This window comes from Oncorhynchus masou, chromosome 33 (genome assembly GCF_036934945.1).
Source record: "Oncorhynchus masou masou isolate Uvic2021 chromosome 33, UVic_Omas_1.1, whole genome shotgun sequence".
Taxonomy (NCBI): Eukaryota; Metazoa; Chordata; class Actinopteri; order Salmoniformes; family Salmonidae; genus Oncorhynchus; species Oncorhynchus masou.
In genome coordinates this window covers 27332986-27355446 of record NC_088244.1, presented here as the reverse complement: position 1 = coordinate 27355446, position 22461 = coordinate 27332986, and the positions used below count along the sequence as shown (strand labels likewise).

General features: G+C 40.7%; 1 protein-coding gene across 1 annotated transcript in view; it reads left to right on the top strand.

Moving 5' to 3' along the window:
- Positions 1 to 21929, top strand: part of LOC135528175 (nephrocystin-4-like) — a 203596-nt gene extending 181667 nt beyond the window's left edge. The window contains exons 21-29 of the mRNA XM_064957075.1: positions 688 to 877; positions 1356 to 1439; positions 2792 to 2948; positions 3221 to 3297; positions 3721 to 3806; positions 7709 to 7880; positions 8315 to 8494; positions 10195 to 10338; positions 19178 to 21929. Of these exons, the coding sequence (XP_064813147.1) occupies positions 688 to 877; positions 1356 to 1439; positions 2792 to 2948; positions 3221 to 3297; positions 3721 to 3806; positions 7709 to 7880; positions 8315 to 8494; positions 10195 to 10338; positions 19178 to 19318 (1231 nt within the window). The 3' untranslated portion in view covers positions 19319 to 21929. The remainder of the gene's footprint in view (positions 1 to 687; positions 878 to 1355; positions 1440 to 2791; positions 2949 to 3220; positions 3298 to 3720; positions 3807 to 7708; positions 7881 to 8314; positions 8495 to 10194; positions 10339 to 19177) is intronic.
- Positions 21930 to 22461: the final 532 nt, after the last annotated feature.

Here is a 22461-nt window from a genome sequence, read left to right as displayed (position 1 = left end):
CTCTTTCTCCACTCCTGATGCCCTTTCATTCCCTACTGAAGCACGCACACACACGTACACATACATTTTTTTAAATACTTTTCGAAAAGGTGTGTGTGTGTGAAGTTTTGTTCTCTAATTAGCTACCAGACTGGAGAATGGGAAATTGTAGTAGTAAGAGCTCATTGAAATGGTCGACTAGCTCCAGCCTTTATTTAGAAGGTGGGGTTTTGGAGAAAATTCATACATTTTTCGTCGTCTATTGAGAAATGTCCCTTCTCCATGCCTGGAGGTTGAGCCTTTGAAGTTAAAAGGAGCCCCCTTTTCCTTTATGTATTTGCGCATTAAATTTGTGTACTCAAAGAAAAGAACTTCTCTATACCGCCCAGTCTGTGTTACTTTTTTGTTCCCCAAGATCTCTCCCCCGGAATCCATTTCCAGATTTACAATGACTTGCCTACCGTTTACCAATCAGGCCGTATATAATTGAAAGAAGAGCAGTGTACCGATAAACGGTTGGCCTTTGGAGGTGTGACCGACTGCTGACCAGCGAGGATGCTCCTCTCGCTCTCTTCTTTCTTCTTCTCATCTCTCTGTCTCTCCTTTATCTTACCTTTCCCTCTCTCTCTCTCCCTATATTTTTCTCTCCTCCCCCCCATCCCTTTCTCTTTTAACAGTGTTCTCTCTCACTCCCCTTTGTCTGTTCAGTGTCATAACGGACTGTGACGAGTGGAGGTATTTCAAGACACTGACCAAAACCTTAACCCCCCTGGAGGAGGGCATGTTCCACCTCAAAGAGGGCACGCTTGCCCCCCAGGTGTACCTGCGGCCCAAGGAGAGTGTGCACGTCCCCCTCAAATACCAGACCTTCGTCACAGACAACTCTGTGGTTCCCCAGGTAACCTAATGTGTCGCCATGACAACCCTGACAGTCAGACGTTAGAACACAGGCTTTAGTTCATCAGTTCGCCCAGGGATTTTAGCCAGAGCCTGACTTCTATTACTAGGGTGAGAAAATGCAAATAAAGGGTAAATATAATAGGATTAATGCCATGTGATTGGGTTAACGTCATTGAGCGTTTAGGTTAACAATACCAAGTTAGTTTCTCTTGTCCGAAGCATCTTACCTAGTGGTTAGAGCATTGGACTAGTAACTGGAAGGTTGCAAGTTCAAACCCCCGAGCTGACTTAACTGACTTGCCTGGTTAAATAAAGGTAAAATAAAAAACTAAAAATCGGCTGCTACATCTTTCTCTGTCCCTACAGATTGTACACTGCTGCAGTTTTATAACCTGCTATACATTCCCAGTTGTCTTGGTCGATTTAAAAGATGTATACATGTATTATTTATGTGTTTGTTTATCTACGTCTTGCAGGGGCCGAGTCTCATACCCAGTGGCAGAAGTACTCAGGTGGCCAAGAAACATCTGTCCAATACTGTGCTGGCCAAGTCAATCAAGGTATACATGGACAACCCAACCTCCGGATAAAAACATGTCCAGGGGTTGTTTTTTTGCATTGGGATGAATGCGGTCTCTTTTTTAAAGGATTTCCAGTGTGCCGTGTGAGGGAATATTGTGTATATGATAATATATGATAATTATTTATATTCACTGTTTATTTCCTTTTGTATAGTTGAAGAATCCTATTTCGTGTCTCTGGAGGCTGGAAATATGCTAGCTAGTGTTTGTATTTGTGATGCGTCACAGATGTTCGCTTCCCATGATTATAAATAAACCTCTCACAAACTAGATTATTTATAAACCTTGTCAATCTTGAGTTTGAACTAGAGATACATCTCTGACTTTACCTGTATTCCTGCCTTTCTCAATTAAGTTTAGTTAAGCCTGGTTTAGTGTTTACCACATGGTGTCCATCAAATGTTTATTTGGTCTCACTTTAAAGTACTGTCAGTGTCTCAAATACCTATGTGTTTACATGGTACTGTAGTTCCATAGACACTCGCATTGTTATAACAGTGTGGGACAAGTAGGTTTTGCTGCACTTGATTGCCTGACGCATTGGAATAAATGGAATAGTGCAAACCCTGTCATTGGGCACTCCATGCACACTCAACCAAATGCTCAACATTTCTGGATAAGAACTAAGGTAACACTACTTAAAGCCTACAGGTATATAATGCTTTATAACTGTCTTGTGCCAACAACCCTCTTTTGACCTACACTATCAATTCTGAAATCGGCTGGACTTATGCCCAATAGTACCTGCTAAACACGTCATGATAACATATGCGAACCCAATCTATCATCACATTCAGTATATTGTTAAAGCGAGACTCTCAAACACAGTCAAGCCTGACTTTAAACACATTGTGTGCCCCCGATTACCTACAGGCCCAAGTTTCTGTCCCCCTTTGATGATGCGTCTGAAAGTGCTGTGGGTTGTGTTAGTGTTGGCCTGCTGACAGCTGTTGGGGTTGTGTGTCAGTTTCACTGGGACAGTGGGTTAAATGGAAACTGACCTCTGACAGACAGAAATCCTTCTCACAGCAGCAGTACTGTATGTGTGATAACGCAGATGAGAGGTCCTGTCTTTGCACTCTATAACAATGTGTATCAATACCAGACTTGGGTTCAAATAGTATATGTTTTAAGTTTATTGTAACTGTATCAAGACTGCTATATATAAATTACCTTAAATTGCTCTTAGCTTGAGTTGTCTATGTGGGCCAGTAGTGACAGCATCCACGATAATCCATTGTTTACTAACGCTACAGCATTATTATTTTTCAATATGAAATCTCCACTTTCCTTTGTCGTCCACCCTTCCCTCTCCCCAACCCTACTCGCAGGTGACATTCAGGGCAGAGGATGGTAAGCCGCTGGCCATCTGCCAGGTGAGCGTGGAGCCCACGCCTCACGTCATTGACCAGACATTCCGCTTCTACCAGCCAGAGTTGTCCTTTCTGAAGAAGGCCCTGCGCCTTCCCTCCTTGGAGAGAACGCCAGGTGCCCACTATTAGCCCCATTAGCCTAGCTACACACACACACACACACACACACATACACACACACACAAATAGACAGACATGCTAACACACACACAATGCAATCGCAGACACTCACACATACTGTACATACACACACACACTCGTCACCAGTTGTCCACTAAATGCTCAGTTTGTTCTCTCTTCCTCTCTTTTATCCCCCTCTATCTCTCTCTCTCTCTACAATGTTCTCTCTCTCTCTGTCTGGCGTGTTGGCCCGGCCGGGGCCACCAGTTGGAGACACAGATGCTGGGTCTCAGATCTCAGTGCGCTGCAGTGACCCCAACGTCATCTGTGAAACAAAGATGTTGGTAAGAGAATGAATGGAATAATTTGCTCTGATAATCGGGCCAGCACTAAAACTGGGGTGTGTGAGTTAATTACGACGGCAGCTCTCACTCCATTTCCCGGGGGTAACCTCAGGGGGTTCACATTTTTTTCTATCCCAGCACTAATCATCTGTTCACCGAGCCCTTGATGAGTTTAATCTAAATTGTTAGTGCTGGGATGAAACGGAAAGGTGTTCCCCGAGGAATGGATACTAAATTATGGAACTGATTTGCTAAGGAAAACTAAAATGTGCAAGGTTTCAGAATTCAAAAAGAGGCTAACTGCTGTGTTTCGAAGACATTTGTAATTGCATAACATGGGTATCGGCCACTGAAAACATTCCACGAAAGAGTGGATTTCCACAAAATGCTTCAATAAACCTCAATGTGATTTCTCTTTGACAGGCACAAGGGGAGCCTCAAGATGTGTATTTAAAAGTGCCGGGCAGTCCGAGCCCGCAAATCCGAAAGTTCTTCGTCACAGTGTTCACGTATGTATTCTACATAAGCACACACACACACAACACATGCACACATAGATACACTACACGTCGACACCTGCTCGTTGAACATCTCATTATAAAGATTATGGGCATTAGTATGGAGTTGGTTCCCCCTTTGCTGCTATAACAGCCTCAGTTCTTCTGGGAAGGCTTTCCACTAGATGTCGGAACATTGCTGCGGGGACTTGTTTCCATTCAGCCACGAGCATTAGTGAGGTCGGGCACTGATGTTGGACGATTAGGCCTGGCTTGCAGTTGCCGTTCCAATTCATCCCAATGTGTTTGATGCGGTTGAGGTCAGTGCTCTGTGCAGGTCAGTCAAGTTCTTCCACACCGGTTTCAACAAACCATTTCTGTATGGACCTTGCTTTGTGCACAGGGGCATTGTCATGCTGAAACAGGAAAGGCCTTCCCCAAACTGTTTCCACAAACGTAGAAGCACAGAATTGGCTAGAATGTCATTGTATGCTGAAGATGGCCCTTCAATGGAACTAAGGGGCCTAGCCCGAACCATGAAAAACAGTTCCCGACCATTATTCCTCCCCCACCATACACTATATATACAAAAGTATGTGGACACCCCTTCAAATGAGTGGATTTGTCTATTTCAGAACAGATCTCACATCTCATAACAGATTTGTAATGTTGTTCTTCTTGGTAATGTTGGGTTTTTCAGCTAGTGCCCAATAGATTCTCATTCACTCCTTGAAGGAGAGCGTTCTTTGTCCCAGAATCACCCAGAATGCACCGCGCAGCCCATTGACGTAGGATGGGCAACATTTCTTTCCTTTTATCCTGACTAGTCTCCCAGTTCCTGCCGCTGAATAACATCCCCAAAGCATGATGTTGCCACCACCATGCTTCACCGTAGGGATGGTGCCAGGTTTCCTCCAGACGTGACGCTTGGCATTCAGATCAGAGAATCTTGTTTGTCATGGTCTGAGAGTATTTAGATACCTTTGGACAAACCTACTCATTCAAGGGTTTTTCTTCATTTTTACTATTTTCTACATTGTAGAATAATAGTGAAGACATAAAAACTATGAAAAAACACATATGGAATCATGTATAACACCAAAAAAGTGATTCTTCAAAATAACCACCCTTTGCCTTGATGACAGCTTTGCACACTCTTGGCATTCTCTCAACCAGCTTCACCTGGAATGCTTTTCCAACAGTCTTGAAGGAGTTCCCACATATGCTGAGCACTTTTTGGCTGCTTTTCCTTCACTCTGCGGTCCAACTCATCCCAAACCATCTCAATTCGGTTGAGGCCAGGTGATTGTGGAGGCCAGGTCATCTGATGCAGCACGCGATCACTCTCCTTCTTGTTCAATTAGCCCTTACACAACCTGAAGGTGTGAAGGGTCATTGTCCTGTTGAAAAATAAATGATACGATAAATAATACCACTAAACGCAAAACAGATAGGATGGCGTATCGCTGCAGAATGCTATTGTAGCCATGCTGGTTAAGTGTGCCTTGAATTCTAAATAAATCACAGACAGTGTAACCAGCAAATCACCCCCACACCATCACACTTCCTCGGTGGGAACCACATGTGCGGAGATCATTCGTTCTCATCACCTCTGTGTCTCACAAAGGCACGGCGGTTGGAACCAAAAACTCAAATGTGGACTCATCAAACCAAAGGACAGATTTCCACCAGTCTAATGTCCATTGCTCATGTTTCTTGGCCCAAGCAAGTCTCTTCTTATTATTGTTGTCCTTTAGTAGTAGTTTCTTTGCATCAATTCGACCATGAAGGCCTGATTCACGCAGTCTGTTCTGAACAGTTGATGTTGAGATGTGTCTGTTACTTGAACTCTGTGAAGCATTTATTTGGGCTTCGATCTGTGTTGCAGTTAACTCTAATGAACTTCTCCTCATGAGGGCCAGTATCATCATAGCACTGAGTGGTTATTGTGTTTGCACTTGAAGAAACTTTCAAAGTCCTTGAAATGTTCCGTATTGACTGATCTTCATGTCTTAAAGTAATGATGCACTGTCGTTTCTCTTTGCTTATTTGAGCTGTATAATATGGATTTGGTCTGTTACCAAATAGGGTTATCTTCTGTATACCACCCATAACTTGTCATAACACAACTGATTGGCTCAAACGCATTAAGAAGGAAAGAAATTCCACCAATTAACTTTTAACAAGGCACACCTGTTAACTGAAATGCATTCCACCTCATGAGCTGGTTAAGAGAATGCCAAGAGTGCGCAAAGCTGTCATCAAGGCAAAGGGTGGCTAGTTTAAATACTCACTTTTTTTATTACTACATGATTCCATGTGTTATTTCATAGTTTGATGTCTTCACTATTATTATTCAATGTAGAAAATAGTAAAAATAAAGAAAAACCCTGGACTGGGTAGGTATGTCCTAACTTTTGACTGCTACTGTATCTGTCATTCTCATTGAAAGCAAGTCTAAGGAGCTGTATATATGTTCTAACTGCACTAAATCTATGCTACCCATGAAATTTCTTTTTGCGTCTCTTAATGTCATTTTTTTTACACCAGCTTCAAAACAGCTGAAAATAAAATATTTTTGGTTATGGAAAATATATTTAACAGCGGTTTAGATGGTACAGTGATTCTTTACTCTATACTCCCTTCTTTTGTCAAATAAACTGGTAAATAAAATGAGGCAAACCATTTAGAATTTTTCAACCAGGAAATGGTAGAGTGATTTCTACATTTCTACACTGGCATGCGAGATGGCAAACTACCGGTAGCTAATTACTGTAGCTGGCTAATTAAGTTGATCATGCTTTGTGACACACCCAGTTTTATTTTGTTTTAGTCCACACATCATGTCGCCACTAGTAAGCATCTAATGAACAGCAGGGGAAACAAAGTGTTGCTGACAGCCATAGAGCTGGGCTTTTTTTGTCCTAACAGGTCTGTGAGAAAGTTCGACTGTTGTCCGTTTACGTTGTGCATTGACTTGAACCCCCCCCCCAGCCACATAACAAGCAATGTAAACGCTGGCAATGCAATCCGAGCACTGGGCACCAGGCTGCTGCTGGCAGAGTAGTACTGAACAGCTTATTTTGAACAATATATTTTTTAAACAGTAAAATGTAAACACATTTACCACACTTTTATGAGCATTTTAAGCATAATCCATATAAATTGTGCACAAAAGAATTGGATCCATATAAATTGTACAAATAATACATTTGTACTATTTGTTTTATACATTTTTAGACCAATCGCGTCGCCGCCCCAAATGCCCTAATAAACGGTTCGCTACTGACACACGCACACACCCCATCCTACCCTTCCCAGTGTGGATGAAACTGATAGCCGTTGGTTCCGGCGATGATCCTCTGATTAGATTGCTCATGCGGGGCCTTAATCTCATTGATTTAATCAGTATGTCGGATTCACCGGGCTGATTGCTTCACATGGCAGAATCCATTTTCCTCATCAATCTCCGAACAGGCTGACTTCTGTCTTCTCCCCGGCCTGTAATCTCAGGGGAGGGATGATTAGGCTTAAGGGGCATCCTTTGACCTCCATAGCCACAGCTCATTCTGGAATCACCATTATTAGAGTCAACTGGAACTCGACGCAATGAAAATGATTCCTATGATTTCTCCTAGCCCGGGGCTGCGTCACAAATCACACCCGTTCCTTATATAGTTCACCACTTTCGACCAAGGCCCTTAGAGCTCTGGTTAAAAGTAGTGCACTTTATAGGGAATAGGGTGCCATTTGGGATGTAGCCCCGCTATCAGACGAGGTGCTCAAAAATTAATAAAATGTTGATGTCTCTTATCACCACAGAGATAAATCACCTCATCATTAGTTCCGCCCCTCCTTCTCTCATTATGAGTCGCTCTGAGACCTAATTGTTTTCTCGTCTGATGTCTCCATAGTGATAAGTGGCTGGCGGTGCCCGCCCAAGTCTGGCAAGTATATGTGCACTTCCTGCAACGGGTGGATATCAGCTGTGTGACTGGCCAGCGGACCTGTCAATCACTGCTGATACGGGGCACCCAAGCCACCCGGAAGGTCCGGTGTTACACCTCGCACCCACAAGAGCTCAAGGTACAACTGGCTGTCCGGTGTCTCTGCCACTCTCGTTGATAAAGTTAGGCTGTGTGTCCAAAATTGCACCCTATTCACTCCATAGTGCCCTACTTTTGACTAGAATCCTATGGGCTGTTGTCAGAATGGAATACAGTCATGCTCACTGTAGAGAATGATATGTATGTTTTATATGTTTTCACCAAAGATAAATATTTAATGAATAACTGATTTAGAGGCTGGCTCTAGTATATATTTGAAAGACTATATTTCAATGTATTATTTTGTTGCTCTTAGCAGGTAATCTGACTGTAGTATGTATTGTTACATGAGTGAGAGTCCTACAAAGGCTGTTGAACCCATCGAGCAGGTTCTGTGTTTTGAGCAGGTTGAATGGGAGCAATGTTCCTCTCCCCTTTTCCCTCCTTCTCTCTCCCTCCCTCGTCCCCTCCCAGGTGGACCCAGCGGAGGTGTTTGTCCTCCTCCCGGGTGTGGTACAGGACCTGCAGCTGTGTGTGTGTCCGTTGCGGGCGGGCAGCCGCTTCTGCTACCTCACCGTGGTGGACGTGGAGCAACACACGCTGGTGTCCTGCTGGCTCCTCAGCCTCACCTGTCGCCTGCCCATCCTCTCCAAGGTGAAACCACCCACTGAAGCTCTGTCTTTGTCTGCCTCTCTCTCTCTCTCTCTCTTCTCTCTCTCTCTCTCTCTCTCTCTCTCTGTCTCTGTCTCTGTCTCTGTCTCTGTCTCTGTCTCTGTCTCTCTCTCTCTCTCTCTCTCTCTCTCTGTCTCTGTCTCTGTCTCTCTCTCTCTCTCTCTCTCTCTCTCAGTATCTATCCATCTGCCTGCCTCTCACTCTCTCTCAGTATCTATCCATCTCTCTATCTTTTTCTCTCTCTCTCTCTTGCTCTCTTTGTCTTTGGCTCTTTCTCCCATACAGTCTTTCATTCTGTCTTTCTCACATAGACACTTATTCACACTCACACACACCGACATATGGACCTATTACACACACACTCACTCAGACGCTTGCGCTGCGGCTCAAAGCAGGATAATGTGTCCGCAAAAAATGCTCAATAGAGGACACCTGCAGTTTAAGGAGAGCGAGATAAAGAGAGGGAGGGAGAGAGAGGAAGAGGGAACGAGAGGGATTCCTGGCAACGGAGATGTCTGGGTGAAGACATGGACTGCGTCCCAAATGGCAACCCTATATTCTACTACATAGTGCACTACTTTTAACCAGAGCACCATGGGTCCTGGCCAAAAGTAGTGCACTATATAGTGAATACGGTGCCATTTGGAATTTGTGCCATGCTCTTTAAAGGTGTCTCCTGTAGTTTGGCTGTAATAACCTTAGCATACAGTATCTCCTAGATGGGTAGTGAAACTGTCTGAACGATTGAATGGTGCAGTGCAGTCTCACAAAGATGTGTGCAATGCAGTGGAACCCTTATTCCCCTTATGATGTCACGATGACAAGAAACACACCCAAAATAACATTATTTGGTTTCTCTCCACTGTTATGATCCTCTGCTAAATTATGAATGAAGAGACTGTTTATGTGAGATCTTTGTGGAGCTCACAATAACAGTATCATATGTTTTTGGTGCATCTGTGAGATTGTACAAATTTATATGCACATAATGTTATGTGACTTTGATCCTCAATGGTTCTGACAGTGTTTTATCTCTCTGTATTGTCAATCTGGGCACCTTCTTCTAAACATTGATATAATCACCTAAGTGATTTTAGATTCACAATCTGATAGTGTGCCCCGTCTCCTTTATCTCTCAGGGGCGAAAGATGAACAGATAGGGTTTCATATTCATTAGTGCACGCGTAGAAAATAGTTTAGCAATGGAAAAGGAAAACGAGCGTTTCTTATTGGTTATGTTCAGGTAGTAGTCCATCCCTGTTTCAGTCCATTTTGTTCAGTTCGGTGCCTAATGAATAAGACTCTGTTTCATCCATACCAGCTATTTGCTTCAAATGTCATGTGTCTTTCTGTTGCATTCTTCATTGATATTAATTATTTTGCACCATTTGGATTTGTCTCTTGTCTCGTATTTCATTTTTCTTCTTCTTTACAGACAGATCTAAAGTCATTTTTCCCCTGTTTTTTTCCCCCTAATGGTTGAGTTTAGGATCTGATCAAAACTAAACTGATCCTAGACCTGTTTCTCAGGGCTTGTTTCTACTAGGAGTGTTGTGTGTTTCTATCATTTAGTTTCTCCCACAGACTTGATCTAAGGTCTGTTTTTTTATTCCCCCTTAATGGTTAAGGATACAATTCTGAGGAGGCTTAACTGATCTTAACTGATATCTCTCTTCTGGCAGGCTTTTGAAATGTGTGCACCTGTGGGAGGGGGTCGGGGGAGCACACGGAAGATCACTTACACCAACCCCTACCCCACCAGCCGTGTCCTCCTGTTACGGTCAGACCACCCTGACCTGCTTCAGTTTAAAGAGGACAGTTTTGAGGTGAGCACCACTACAAAGCACAACACTGCCCTCTGGTCAGGTCTCTGTTCAAACTGACATTTAATGAGGAACGGAGGGAGGGAGAGCAACAGGGAGAGAGAGGAAAAGAGAGTGAGAGAGAATGGGAGGGAGGGGGGGGGGGAGACCATCCTTTTCTATTTTCAAACATGAATCGGTTGTCGTATTGGACCTGGACCGTATTCATTACTGACACTGGAAAGAACTTCTGCCTCTCTGTAGTTATTGGCTCTGGGATAGACCAGTGACACTAACAAGTCGTTAGTTTATGTGTTTACGGACATATTTCATATTCCATATCCCAATCTGTTGTCCCCACTTTCTTCAAGATGTCCACTATTGTTCCTGTACCCAAGAAAGCGAAGGTAACTGAACGAAATGATTATCGCCTCTTAGCACTCACTTCTGTCATTATGAAGTGCTACAATTTGCCCCAACAGATCGACGGACCACGCAATCTCCATTGTTCTTCACACTGCCCTATCCCACCTGGAAAAGAGAAATATGTACAGTTTGTAAGAATGCTGTTCATCAACTACAGCTCACCCTGCAAGCTCATCACTAAGCTCAGGGCCCTGGGTCTGAAACCCTCCCTGTGCAACTGGGTCCTGGACTTCCTGACGTGCCGACCCCAAGTGGTGAAGGTAGGCAACAACACCTCCGCCACTCTGATCCTCAACACGGGGGCCACTGAAGGGTGCGTACTCAGCCCCCTCCTGTACTCCCTGTTCACCAATGACTGCGTGGCCACGCACATCTCCAACTCAATCATCAAGTTTGCTGACAACACAACAGTGCTAGGCCTGATTACCAACAGCCTTCTTCACACAAACAATGTAGTGAAGAAGGTGCAACAGCGCTTCTTCAACCTCAGGATGCTGAAGACATTTGTCTTGGCCCCTAAGACCTTCATGAACTTGGACAGATGGACCATTAAGGCGCCTCCTGTTGGGCTGTATCACCGCCTGGTACACAATTCCACCGTCCGGATCCGCAGGGCTCTCCAGAGGGTGGTGCGGTCAATGCATCACTGGGGAACACTGCCTTCCCTCCAGGACATCTACAGCAACCAGTGTCACAGGAAGGCCAAGAAGTTCAGGAAGGCCAAGAAGTTCAGGAAGGCCAAGAAGTTCATCAAGGACCTCCTCCATCAGAGCCACGGCCTGTTCGCCCCACTACCATCTAGAAGGCATTACAGGTGCATCAAAACCGGGATCGAGAGAGTGACACAGCTCTTTCCTCCACGTTATCAGACTGTTAAACAGGCACCATTCTAGCCAGCTACCACCCAGTACTCTAACTTGCACCTTAGAGACTGCTGCCCTATGTACAGAGTCACTTTAATCATATTTACATACAAAACAGACTATTATATTTATATGCACTGAATCTACAAAACATTAGGAACAACTTCCTAATATTGAGTTGGACCGCTTTTTATCAGAATAGTCTCAATTCGTTGGGGCATGGACTCGACAAGGTGTTGAAAGTGTTCCACTGGGAGGCTGTCCCATGTGACTACAATGCTTCCCACAGTTGTCAAGTTGGCTGATTGTCCTTGGGGTGGTGGAACATTCTTGATACACACGAGAAACTGTTGAGCATAAAAAATCCAGCAGCGTTGCAGTTCTTGACACACTCAAACCGATGTGCCTGGCACCTACAGTACTACCATGCCCCAATTAAAGGCACTTAAATCTTTTGTCTTGCCCATTCACCCTCTGAATGGCATACATACACAATCCATGTCTAAATTGTCTATTTTTTTTTACCAGTTTTCTCCCCTAGAATGATTGGAGTGGATTTAACAAGTGACATCAATAAGGGATCCTAGCTTCCACCTGGTCAGTCTATGTCATGGAAAGAGCAGGTGTTCTTAATGTTTTGTTTACTCAGTGTACATGATATATATAAATAGAGAGAGACAGAGGGAGAGAGAGGGGCAAGAAAAATAACCAACTGTGTTTTCCATTTAGTCAACTTAGCTTCAGGCTCAATGCTCTTGAAACAATTTATGGGGTTTATATCTTAACTTTGAATAGAGTAATTTTCCCTACGACAAAAACTAACTACGCTGCCATAATAAAAACATTTGGGAAGCAAAAAAAGCAGAGCAAGGATCAATATTATAGTTTTCCAGAAATTACCGGATAAATCTCACACATTGAACCATATATTTTAGCTGGCCATTACGTGGAATGCATCATTGGAAATTAGTTTTTATTAAAATGTCCAAATAAGACCTTATGAACAGAGTGGCGAGCCGCAAACAAACGATAACCATATGAATTCCGCTAATAATCAAAGCACAACACAACACACTGGCTGTAGTTAATTTGGAGGAAGAAAACAATACAAGAGCATGTAGTTTCACGAGCTTTCAATTTATGGTGGGAACACCAGGTGTTGTAGAAAACAATTTCCCTTTTTTACAAAATGACTCTAATTCTGGTTGACTTTTCTCTAATGAGCCAATTATTGTGGCAAACCGTTTTGTTGATTTGAGGTTTTACACAAATCTATTGTTGTCGTATCGCCACACATCCCTAGACGTTATGTGTTGTAATCACAGTCAAGTGGCGTAAATATAGGCAGAAGATTATAAACAATATACTATAGTACTCTGGTGAAATACACCTAAAAAGCAATGTTCAAAAAACGCATCACACATGCTTCTTTTAAATGTAATTTAGAATATTAGGGTTTCAGTGCATTCTGAAAGTTCTCATACCCCTTGACTTATTGGACATTTTGTTGTGTTACAGCCTGAATTCAAAAGGGATTAAAAAATAATAACTTCACCCATCTACATACCATAACCCATAATGACAAAGTGAAAACATGCTTTTTGCAAATGTGTAAAATGAAATACAGAAACTTCCTAGTCCTTGCCGATGACAAGCATACCCATAACATGATGCAGCCACCACCATGCTTGAAAATATAAAGAATTGTACTCTGTGATGAGTTGTGTTGGATTTGCCCCAAACATAATGCTTGTATTCTGGACAAAAATATCATTTGTTTCCCACATTTCTAGCAGTTTTACTTTAGTGCCTTATTGCATGTTTTGGAATATTTTTGGAATATTTTTTTATCCTGTACAGGCTTCTTTCTTTTCACCCTGTCAGTTAAGTTAGTTTTGTGGAGTAACTACAATGTTGTTGATCCATCCTCAGTGTTACGAATCCCTTTTGGCCCGACAGTCTAGGGGGGATGGTAATGAGACTCGTAACATAACTCATGCAAATTATTATTGTGACAAAGGAAAAGTGTGAACGAAATAAGCACGACAACTGAAATCTACCGTCAAACTCTAGGTTTATTTATAAACACACGGTAATGGGGGGAGCAGGAAAAGGGGCTGAGCTGGACCCAAGGAAAGAAACAATAAGTATTCAAAAACACCCCTAAGCTAGACTAGCCTACTTTAACAACAGCTAACTAACTAACCAAAAATACAGTGGGTGGTCCGCCCAGTTCTAACTAGTGTATTTAACAAAGTTCACCTACGGGTAGTGTATGCCCATGGGCGACTTGTCTTGGTTTCCCCCTTTTCCACCAGCAATCAAACACAAACACCATAACCAAAAACAATACTCACAGGTGATGACAAAGTGCTATGAGGTGCTTAAACAAAAGAGAGGTTACGACACAAAGCGAGAGTGAAACACAGAGACCTACAGACATGGCATTTACAGAGAGATTGAGCTGAGCTGAGCTGGTGGGCTCTAGAACAAACAAATGGGGTTTTTAAACCATGGGGAAGGAACTGTGATAGGTCAGGAAATTGGAGGAGGTGTGTCTTCTGATTGATGATTGATTGGGGAGTGATGATTTTCACCTGTGAGGGGAGAAGGAGAGAAAAGAAACACACACACAGGATACACACACACACACAGGATAACTGTATCCGTAACACTCAGTTTTCTCCTCCATTAAACTATAACGGTTTTAAAGTCACTATTGACCTCATGGTGAAATCCCTGATCGTTTTACTTCCTCTCTGGAAACTAGTTAGGAAGGATGCCTGTTTCTTTGTGGTGACTGGGTGTTTTCATACACCATCCAACGTGTAATTAATAACTTCATCATACTCGAAGTAGCTTCAATGTCTGCCTTTTTTTAGGTGCCCTTCTATGTGAGGCATTGGAAAACCTCCCTGGTTTCTGTGGTTGAGACTGAGACTATGTTTAAAATTCACTGCTCGACTGAGGGGCCTTATAATTATCTGTATGTGTGAAATTAGGTAGTCGTTGAAAAACAATGTTAAACACTATTATTGCATACAGAGTCCATGCAACTTATTATGTGACTTGTTAAGCACATTTTTAATCCTGAACTTGTTTAGGCTTGCCATAACGAAGGGGTTGAATACTTGACAAGACATTTCAGCCTTACAATTTTACTTTGACATTATCGGGTATTGTGTGTCGGCCAGTGACACAAAGTCTCAATTTAATCCATTTTAGATTCAGGCTGTAAGAAAACAACATTTGGAAATAGTTAAGGGGTGTGAATACTTTCTGAAGACACAGTATAAAAGAAGAGATATGTCCAGGGTCGGGTTCAGTAATTGAATGTGTCTTGTTTGTCTATCTTTATACTGTATTTGTCTTCAAGTTTACAACAAGAAAAGGAGAAGATATCAGAATTGGGGAATAATGACCTATTTTACGGAATACATTTGTACTGTAGTGAAGCCGTCTCTAGCCGAGTAATTCAAGGTCTCTTTCATGATCATGTGAAACGTCAATTGCTATGGAAATGCTGGGATGTGTTTTTCAATGATGTTAAAGATAATTATGACGCCACTATGACGGTGATACAATATGGATTACAATTATCATCATGAATATCAAGGCTATACGCACTAAATGTTACACACATAGACACTCAACCATGCAAATTCACAGAGTTATTATTTATTTGGACATCACACATTATAGTCTTACTCTTATACAGACATCGCACACACTCTCACCAAATCACATCCAATATCATACACATCAACCTACTCAGATTTCGTACACACATAATATCTTGTCTCAATGTTCTAACGTGTGTGTCATTGGCTCACAGGCAAACAGGCAAGGGAATAAAACACATATTGCAAGAACCTATTTCTTGAATTCTAAATAACAGACATTTGAAAGCTCAAATTTTGACCGTCATATCACCTCTGATGGCAGTAACTTCACAAACACAAATTATGGTCAATTTATACTGAGAATAGTATCTAGTTAACGGTAAGGGGTGAAATAAGTATAGCCAGTTATAATTATAGCAGATTATAAAAAAAGTTCAGTCTTTATGTGGCTAAAAGGAATTTAACATACTGTTTACAGGAAACTCACTCTACATCCTTAGATGGAGTTGTGTGGAAAAAGGAATGGGGTGGTGGAATCATTTTCTGTCATGGACAAAGTAACCCAAAAGGTGTGATGATATTAATTAACAACAATTTCGATCTGAATGTGCAAATAGTCAGGAATGACTCGCAAGGAAGGTGGATCCTTTTGAATATGAAAGTGGATGAAATAAGAGATTTGGCTCATTTAATCTATATGGTCCAAATCAGGATGATCCATACTTCTTTGAAAACATTTATACCAATTTATTGAATTTACAGGCAACAAGTCATTATGGTAGGAGACTATAACACAGTGTTAAGTACCTCAACTCTACAAACTATCATCACCGTGCCCTTAAGGAAATCACAATTATTATGGACACATTAGAAATAGTGGATATTTGGAGACTAAAAAACCCCAACCTAGTGAAATATACGTGGAGGAGACTTAATCAAGCTAGTCGTCTTAACCACTTTCTTGTCTCTTTCTCTCTTGCATCAAAGGTTAAAAAAGTTTTAATAGGAGTCGGAATGCGATGCGATCGGTTCATCTAATTTGCATTCACATAACTATTTCCATGTGGACGGAGATATTGGAAATTTAATCAAAGTTTACTGGAGGACAACTTAGTTAAAAATAAGACAAAATCATTTATAACTCAATTTTTCCAGTATAATATAGGTGCAGCAAATCCCCTTATTGTTTGGGAATCCTAAATGTATCTTCAGAGGTCATTCAATTCAATATTCATCAATAATAAAAAATTTAAAAAGCAGTTTCTGGCTAAAGAGACAAGACGAACAAGGGAAATCCATGGACTAATAGTACAGGTAGATAGCAATATAAACAATACTACAGAGATGCAAAATAAGTTGGAAGAAAAACAAAAAGAACTTGAGGATTTTATTCAAGAACGATCTAAAGCAAACTGGATGGAATATGGAGAAAATTGCACAACATTCTTCCAAAATCTCCAATACAGGAACTCTAACAAAAATAATTTGCAGAAACTTGTTACTGAAGACAGTCATCTATTATTCTCAGAATTATATTTTAAAAGAGGAACCTAAATATTTTAGGCGGATGTTCTCTTTTCCGTCTCATCCTCTCCCACTGAATGAAGATTACGGTAAGGGAATTCTTTCCAAATAATATAAAAAATGGAAAATTAACAAATTTACAGAAAGATCAGTGCGAAGGCCAAATTACAGAGGAATAACTTTTTAAGGCTATTAAACCCTTTGTCTGTAAAAACCCAGGGGTTGATGACATACCGAGAGGCATATCAAGGCTTTTTTGATCTACTGAAAGCTCCGTTGTTAGAAATTGTAGTCTGTCAGGTACTCAGCAGGAAGGTCTGATATCTCTATTATTAAAACAAGACTCGGATGGCAAATATAAAGACCCATTCTATCTAAAAAAAAAACTGGAGGCCCCTTGCACGTCAAATACTAGCGAAATGCATAGCACTCAGAATTTAAAGGGTTTTTACCTGTTTTGTTTTACATGGACGATACATTGGAGATAATAAACGACAACTACTAGAAATAATAGAAGATCATGAAACATATAAGAAGCCAGGCCTGGTATTTAAAGCGGATTTTGAAAAGGCATTTGATAAAGTAAAACTGGATTTTATTTATAAATGCCTGGATTTTTTCAATTTCTGTGATTCTCTAATAAAATGGGTAAAAATAATGTACAGCAACCCCAGGTGTAATATAGTAAATAACGGCTACTTCTCGGAGAGTTTTGAATTGTCAAGAACAGTTAAACAAGGGTGTCTGCTGTCAACATATCTATTCGTTATGGCCATTGAAATGCTAGCTATTAAAATCAGAACCAATAACAACATTAGAGGATTAGAAATTCAAGGTTTAAAAACAAAGGTGTCCATGTATGCCAATGACTCAAGTTTTATATTAAGTATGCAAACTAAATCCCTGCAATGTCTCATTGAAGATCTGGATAACCTTTCTGGACTAAAACCTAATTATGATGTGTACAATATTACTTATTGGATCTTTAAAAAATACAACTTTTACATTACCCTGCAGTTTACCTATACAACGGGCTGATGGTGAAGTGGATCGACTTGTGTTACAGGAATTAAATTCCTCTATGTTTTAATACCCAATTAAAATTAAACACTCTGTCAATTCATAAGAATTTGTAAGACCCTTATTTGTATAAAATGTACAGAGATCAGTCTTTAAAATCAACCAGCAGCTTTTATTCTCGAGAGTACTGCTCATGATACATTTTACCACAGATTATAAACTGAAAATGACATCAGCGTTTTCTAAATGTTCCGTCTCTTCTTGACACTGGTAGAAAGGCTGTATAGTTCTCAAGCCTTCCCACATCATCTAGAGCCAAGGCCAGCCTGTGTAGATAAGCATTCTAGCCAGTCTGGCGATATAGTTCATTCATTTCTACCAAGGAACAGACAGTCATTGTTCTAATTCTTGATTATATTTACACACATTATATTCAGTACTAGGATTTGAAAGAAAATTCATACATATACAGTAACATAATAGTATTCTGATTAGTCAGTCCTGATTGAAATGTATACATAATTAGTCATTATTGATTAAAAAAATTCCCTTAACAACTTGGTATTCATATCACAAAATATATAAATAAGCTGATTAACTGATTAACTCCTTAGTCATATCTCCATTTACTCACTTACTTATGGTGCTGCCTACTCCTGATGATTTAGTTTTTCAAATCATGAGCAAAAAATATTTAACTTCATCTGTGATGCTAAACCAGATAAAATAAAGCGTGCCTATCTATATAATAAATATGAATTGGGTGGGTTGAGATTATTAAATATAAAAGCACTAAACCTCTCTAAAAGCTTCACTTATTCAAAAGTTTTACTTGAACCCTAATTGCTTCTCAAGTAGATTACTAAGAAATGCTCATGCATTTAAAAAAAAAATCATTTTTGTCTTTGTGCAGATTGCCATGTCTCATTTTTTATTAATTGAAACAAGCATTGCATAGCTGGCTACAATTTCAATTTCATCACCCTGAAAAGAGAACAAATATTACGGTTGAACTGAAATGTGCTGGTTGATAAAATACCTGTATTTCTGGAAAAGATTTTTGAAAAGGGTATTTTGTTCTTAAATTATATTGTAAATTGTAATGGTAGAGTTATATCCTTCATGGAGTTATCAGAATTGTACAGGAAGTTCTGCTCATTCCAAGAGTACAACCAATTGACTACAGCATTACCCCAAAAATGGAGGTGGCAGCAGGAGAAGGTAGGGAACTGGTCTGTCTGCCCAATATAATTGTCACACTGTAGCTAAACTTAACAAAACATTGTGCAACAGAAAACCAAACATTTTAGTTTCTTAATGAAAGAGTTCAGGTAATCCGTCCCTGTTTTTGTCCTTTTTTTCTTCCATTTGGTACCTAATGAACACAACCCTGTTCTTTCCCTGTAGATTGGGGGAGGGGAGACCTACCGCATCGGGCTGCGGTTCGCTCCCAGCCAAAGTCCTGGTGCTCAGGAGATCCTCATCTACATCAACAACCAGGAGGAGACCACGGAGGAGACCTTCTGTGTGAAAGTGAAATACACCTGAACACACGGCAACTCAACGCAGTACTGTACACATCAACTACTGCCGTACAGAACAATGCTGTTTGCTAAGAAAGACAGCTCAACAATGTTCTCATCAACTACTGTATAGAACTCAACACTTTGCTACTTATGAAAGACGGCTCAATTCAGTACTCATCAACTTCTGTATATATATATATTGTTACACGATGGCTTGATGCATATGAATGACTGTAGAATATTTAGTATCGATGAGTTACTTTATAACTGAAAGGTCCGGGACATATGACTGTAGGCTAATTGAAATATTATTACATATAAACAACTGTATAATTCAAACATGCAGTCTAGATTAAGTACTCTATAACTGAAAGGCTTACTACACATGACTATATTTTTGATAGACAATCTTTTCCTTGTGTATGTTAAAGTTGAAGTGATGCTTCAGTGCGACTGTGTTGATTGAGTTAAGTAAGATATTTATGTCTAGGAATACATGTATGAGGAAAAACAACTTTATAATGCACAGTGTGGTGTGATGGATGCTGTTGTGTTTGCTTAGCATTCCATCTAAATAGGTCATGTTTCAAGAATCAAACGCAAATACAGTATAGGATGCCAAAAGAAAAGCTCCTAAAGAGAGAGCCTGTTATCTCTTGCAGCAGCCAGAGGTAAACACACACCCAGTAGTTCACGAATCATATTCAGGGTCAGATATGTCTTTATTTGGGTGGTGATGTACTGTACGTAATCTTTTCTAACATCAGAAGACCCCCAGACTTTTACTTTTTCTTTCTAGAATGTTTTTCATTTAGCAGACACTTTTATCCAGAGCGATTTACAGTAGTGAGTGGAAACATTTTCATTTGTACTGGTCCCCCATGGGAATCGAACCCACAACCCTGGCGTTGCAAGTGCCATGCTCTACAGTTGTTACTTACGACCCCACCCCCCCTTTTTTCCCGACAAGGCTTGCGTTTCTCCAGATAGCTCTTATTAGCAAGGGCAGCACCCCTCTTCTTCCTCTCTCTCTTTCGCTGTCTCTCTCCTTTTCCACATGCCTCCCTTTCCCTATCAGAGCCCAGGTCCTGCACATTCTGTCAACAACCCCCATCTTATATAAGCATACCGCCTCGTTACACAACCTCGCTCTCTCTTCCTCATTAGAATGCAGGCTGCCAAAAGCCAGTACTGCTTGTACTCAGAAGAGGAGGAGAAAGGAGAAAAATGCGATTAAATTGAAGATACAAAATGGGAAGTTAACATTGCTTCAAATATTTACGGGGCTGGAGGGCTGTCCATTTCTTATTCTCCTTTTATATAAAAAAAAATGTAATAGCTATTCTAAGACTTCTCACATAGACAGTGTAATTAATATAATATCCAGCCTCCTTCCTTAGGCTTAGGACCATCTACCACCACTATCCTTTAGTTCATTTTCACATTTTCCACCCTCTAAGGCTTTAACTGGCACCCTATTCCCTATATAGTGTAATCTTAATATACTACTTGGTACATGATATTGGGAATGGAGTGCTAATTTGGAAAGAGACATATATTTTTTAATGAAATCATGAATATCAATATCACTTTGTTTCTCCCCCATGAGGGCACTGCTATACTGAACCTCATTAGCTTCTGGTCCAGTAGTTGTCTGTTCCTCTGGTCAGAACACTGACACCTGCATTCAGCAAGGTCAGTGCATCTGTGCTTTCCAAGCAATTCTCAAGTATACTGTTGAGCTGTAGCTAGCAAAGTGGTCTCTCTCCCCATCCCTCTCCTACCCTATCCCCCTCCTCTCTCCTCTGAATGACGTTTGAGCTTTGACCTCAAATTGGATGAGGAACTCTTCAATATCTAGATTGGATGCATGTTTGACTGCTTTCTGTGTACTTCAGATTGAGCTACATTTTTGTGCCCATGATTTTTATATTTTATTTTGGTTAATGTATTTATACTTTTGATAATCTACTTGATAATCCTGCGTGCGCTATGTAATACACTTTATATTGTTTCAAACTCTGCTCTGTTGATGTCCATGCATGGTATGCCACTAGCTTGTGCTCAGTCAGATCCTAAATATAGTCAGCCAATATGCACCACTTTAATTCACTTCCAGTGCTTTAAGGATGGGACCATAGAAAGAGGCGGGACATCTATGAAAACTGATTTATAATTCTATATGCTATATGTTTTTGTTATGTAACAGTGTATCTCAGTTTACTGCTGAGAAATGATCATACTTTACTGACTGTGCTGCTGCAGTGAAAGTGTACCACAAACACACACACACACAAACACACACACACACCTTTAACCCAGTGTCCTTTAGTGATAGTCCTGGAGCTAAAGTTTGGCTTGAGGATCTCTCTACATAAGCAACTGTCTGGGCTTACAACAAAAATGCCTCAAGTAATGAATGTTATTTGTTATACCTTTCTGAAGAATCAGAATCAATAGACCATTTGTTTTGGTATTTCCCTTGGGTAGCCTGTTTCTGGTCTCAGGTTCAGGAATGACTGAAAATGCATAGCATTGATCTAAAATTGACCCTAGAAATAGTACTGATGGGAGATCTGGAGAGACCGGGTTAGTCAATTACTAATGCTCTTAGTAAAAGTATTTATCTTCAACTCGCAATCTGTGGATTCTATTTGATTAGATAGATTGAAATTGTACGTTAAACATCACAGCACAGTTGAAAGGTATGTGTTGTGTAGAAATCTGAAGAAGGTGGCCAGCAGAGATAGGTGGGAAGGGCTGAGGGTTGGGATGTGGAATTGGAGACAAGTGGGAGTGGAGTTGCTGTGCGGGAGATAGAATGATGCTAAAAGTAAAAAATAAATTCAAAATAAAACAATAATAAGAAGTACGTTTGAATGACACTGAAGGTTTGCCTGAGGCTGATGCCTTTGTACACATGAATATACAGTGGGGCAAAAAAGTATTTAGTCAGCCACCAATTGTATAAGTTCTCCCACTTAAAAAGATGAGAGAGGCCTGTAATTTTCATCATCGGTACACTTCAACTATGACAGACAAAATGAGAGAAAAAAAATCCAGAAAATCACATTGTAGGATTTTGAATGAATTCATTTGCAAATTATGATGGAAAAAAAGTATTTGGTCACCTACAAACAAGCAAGATTTCTGGCTCTCACAGAC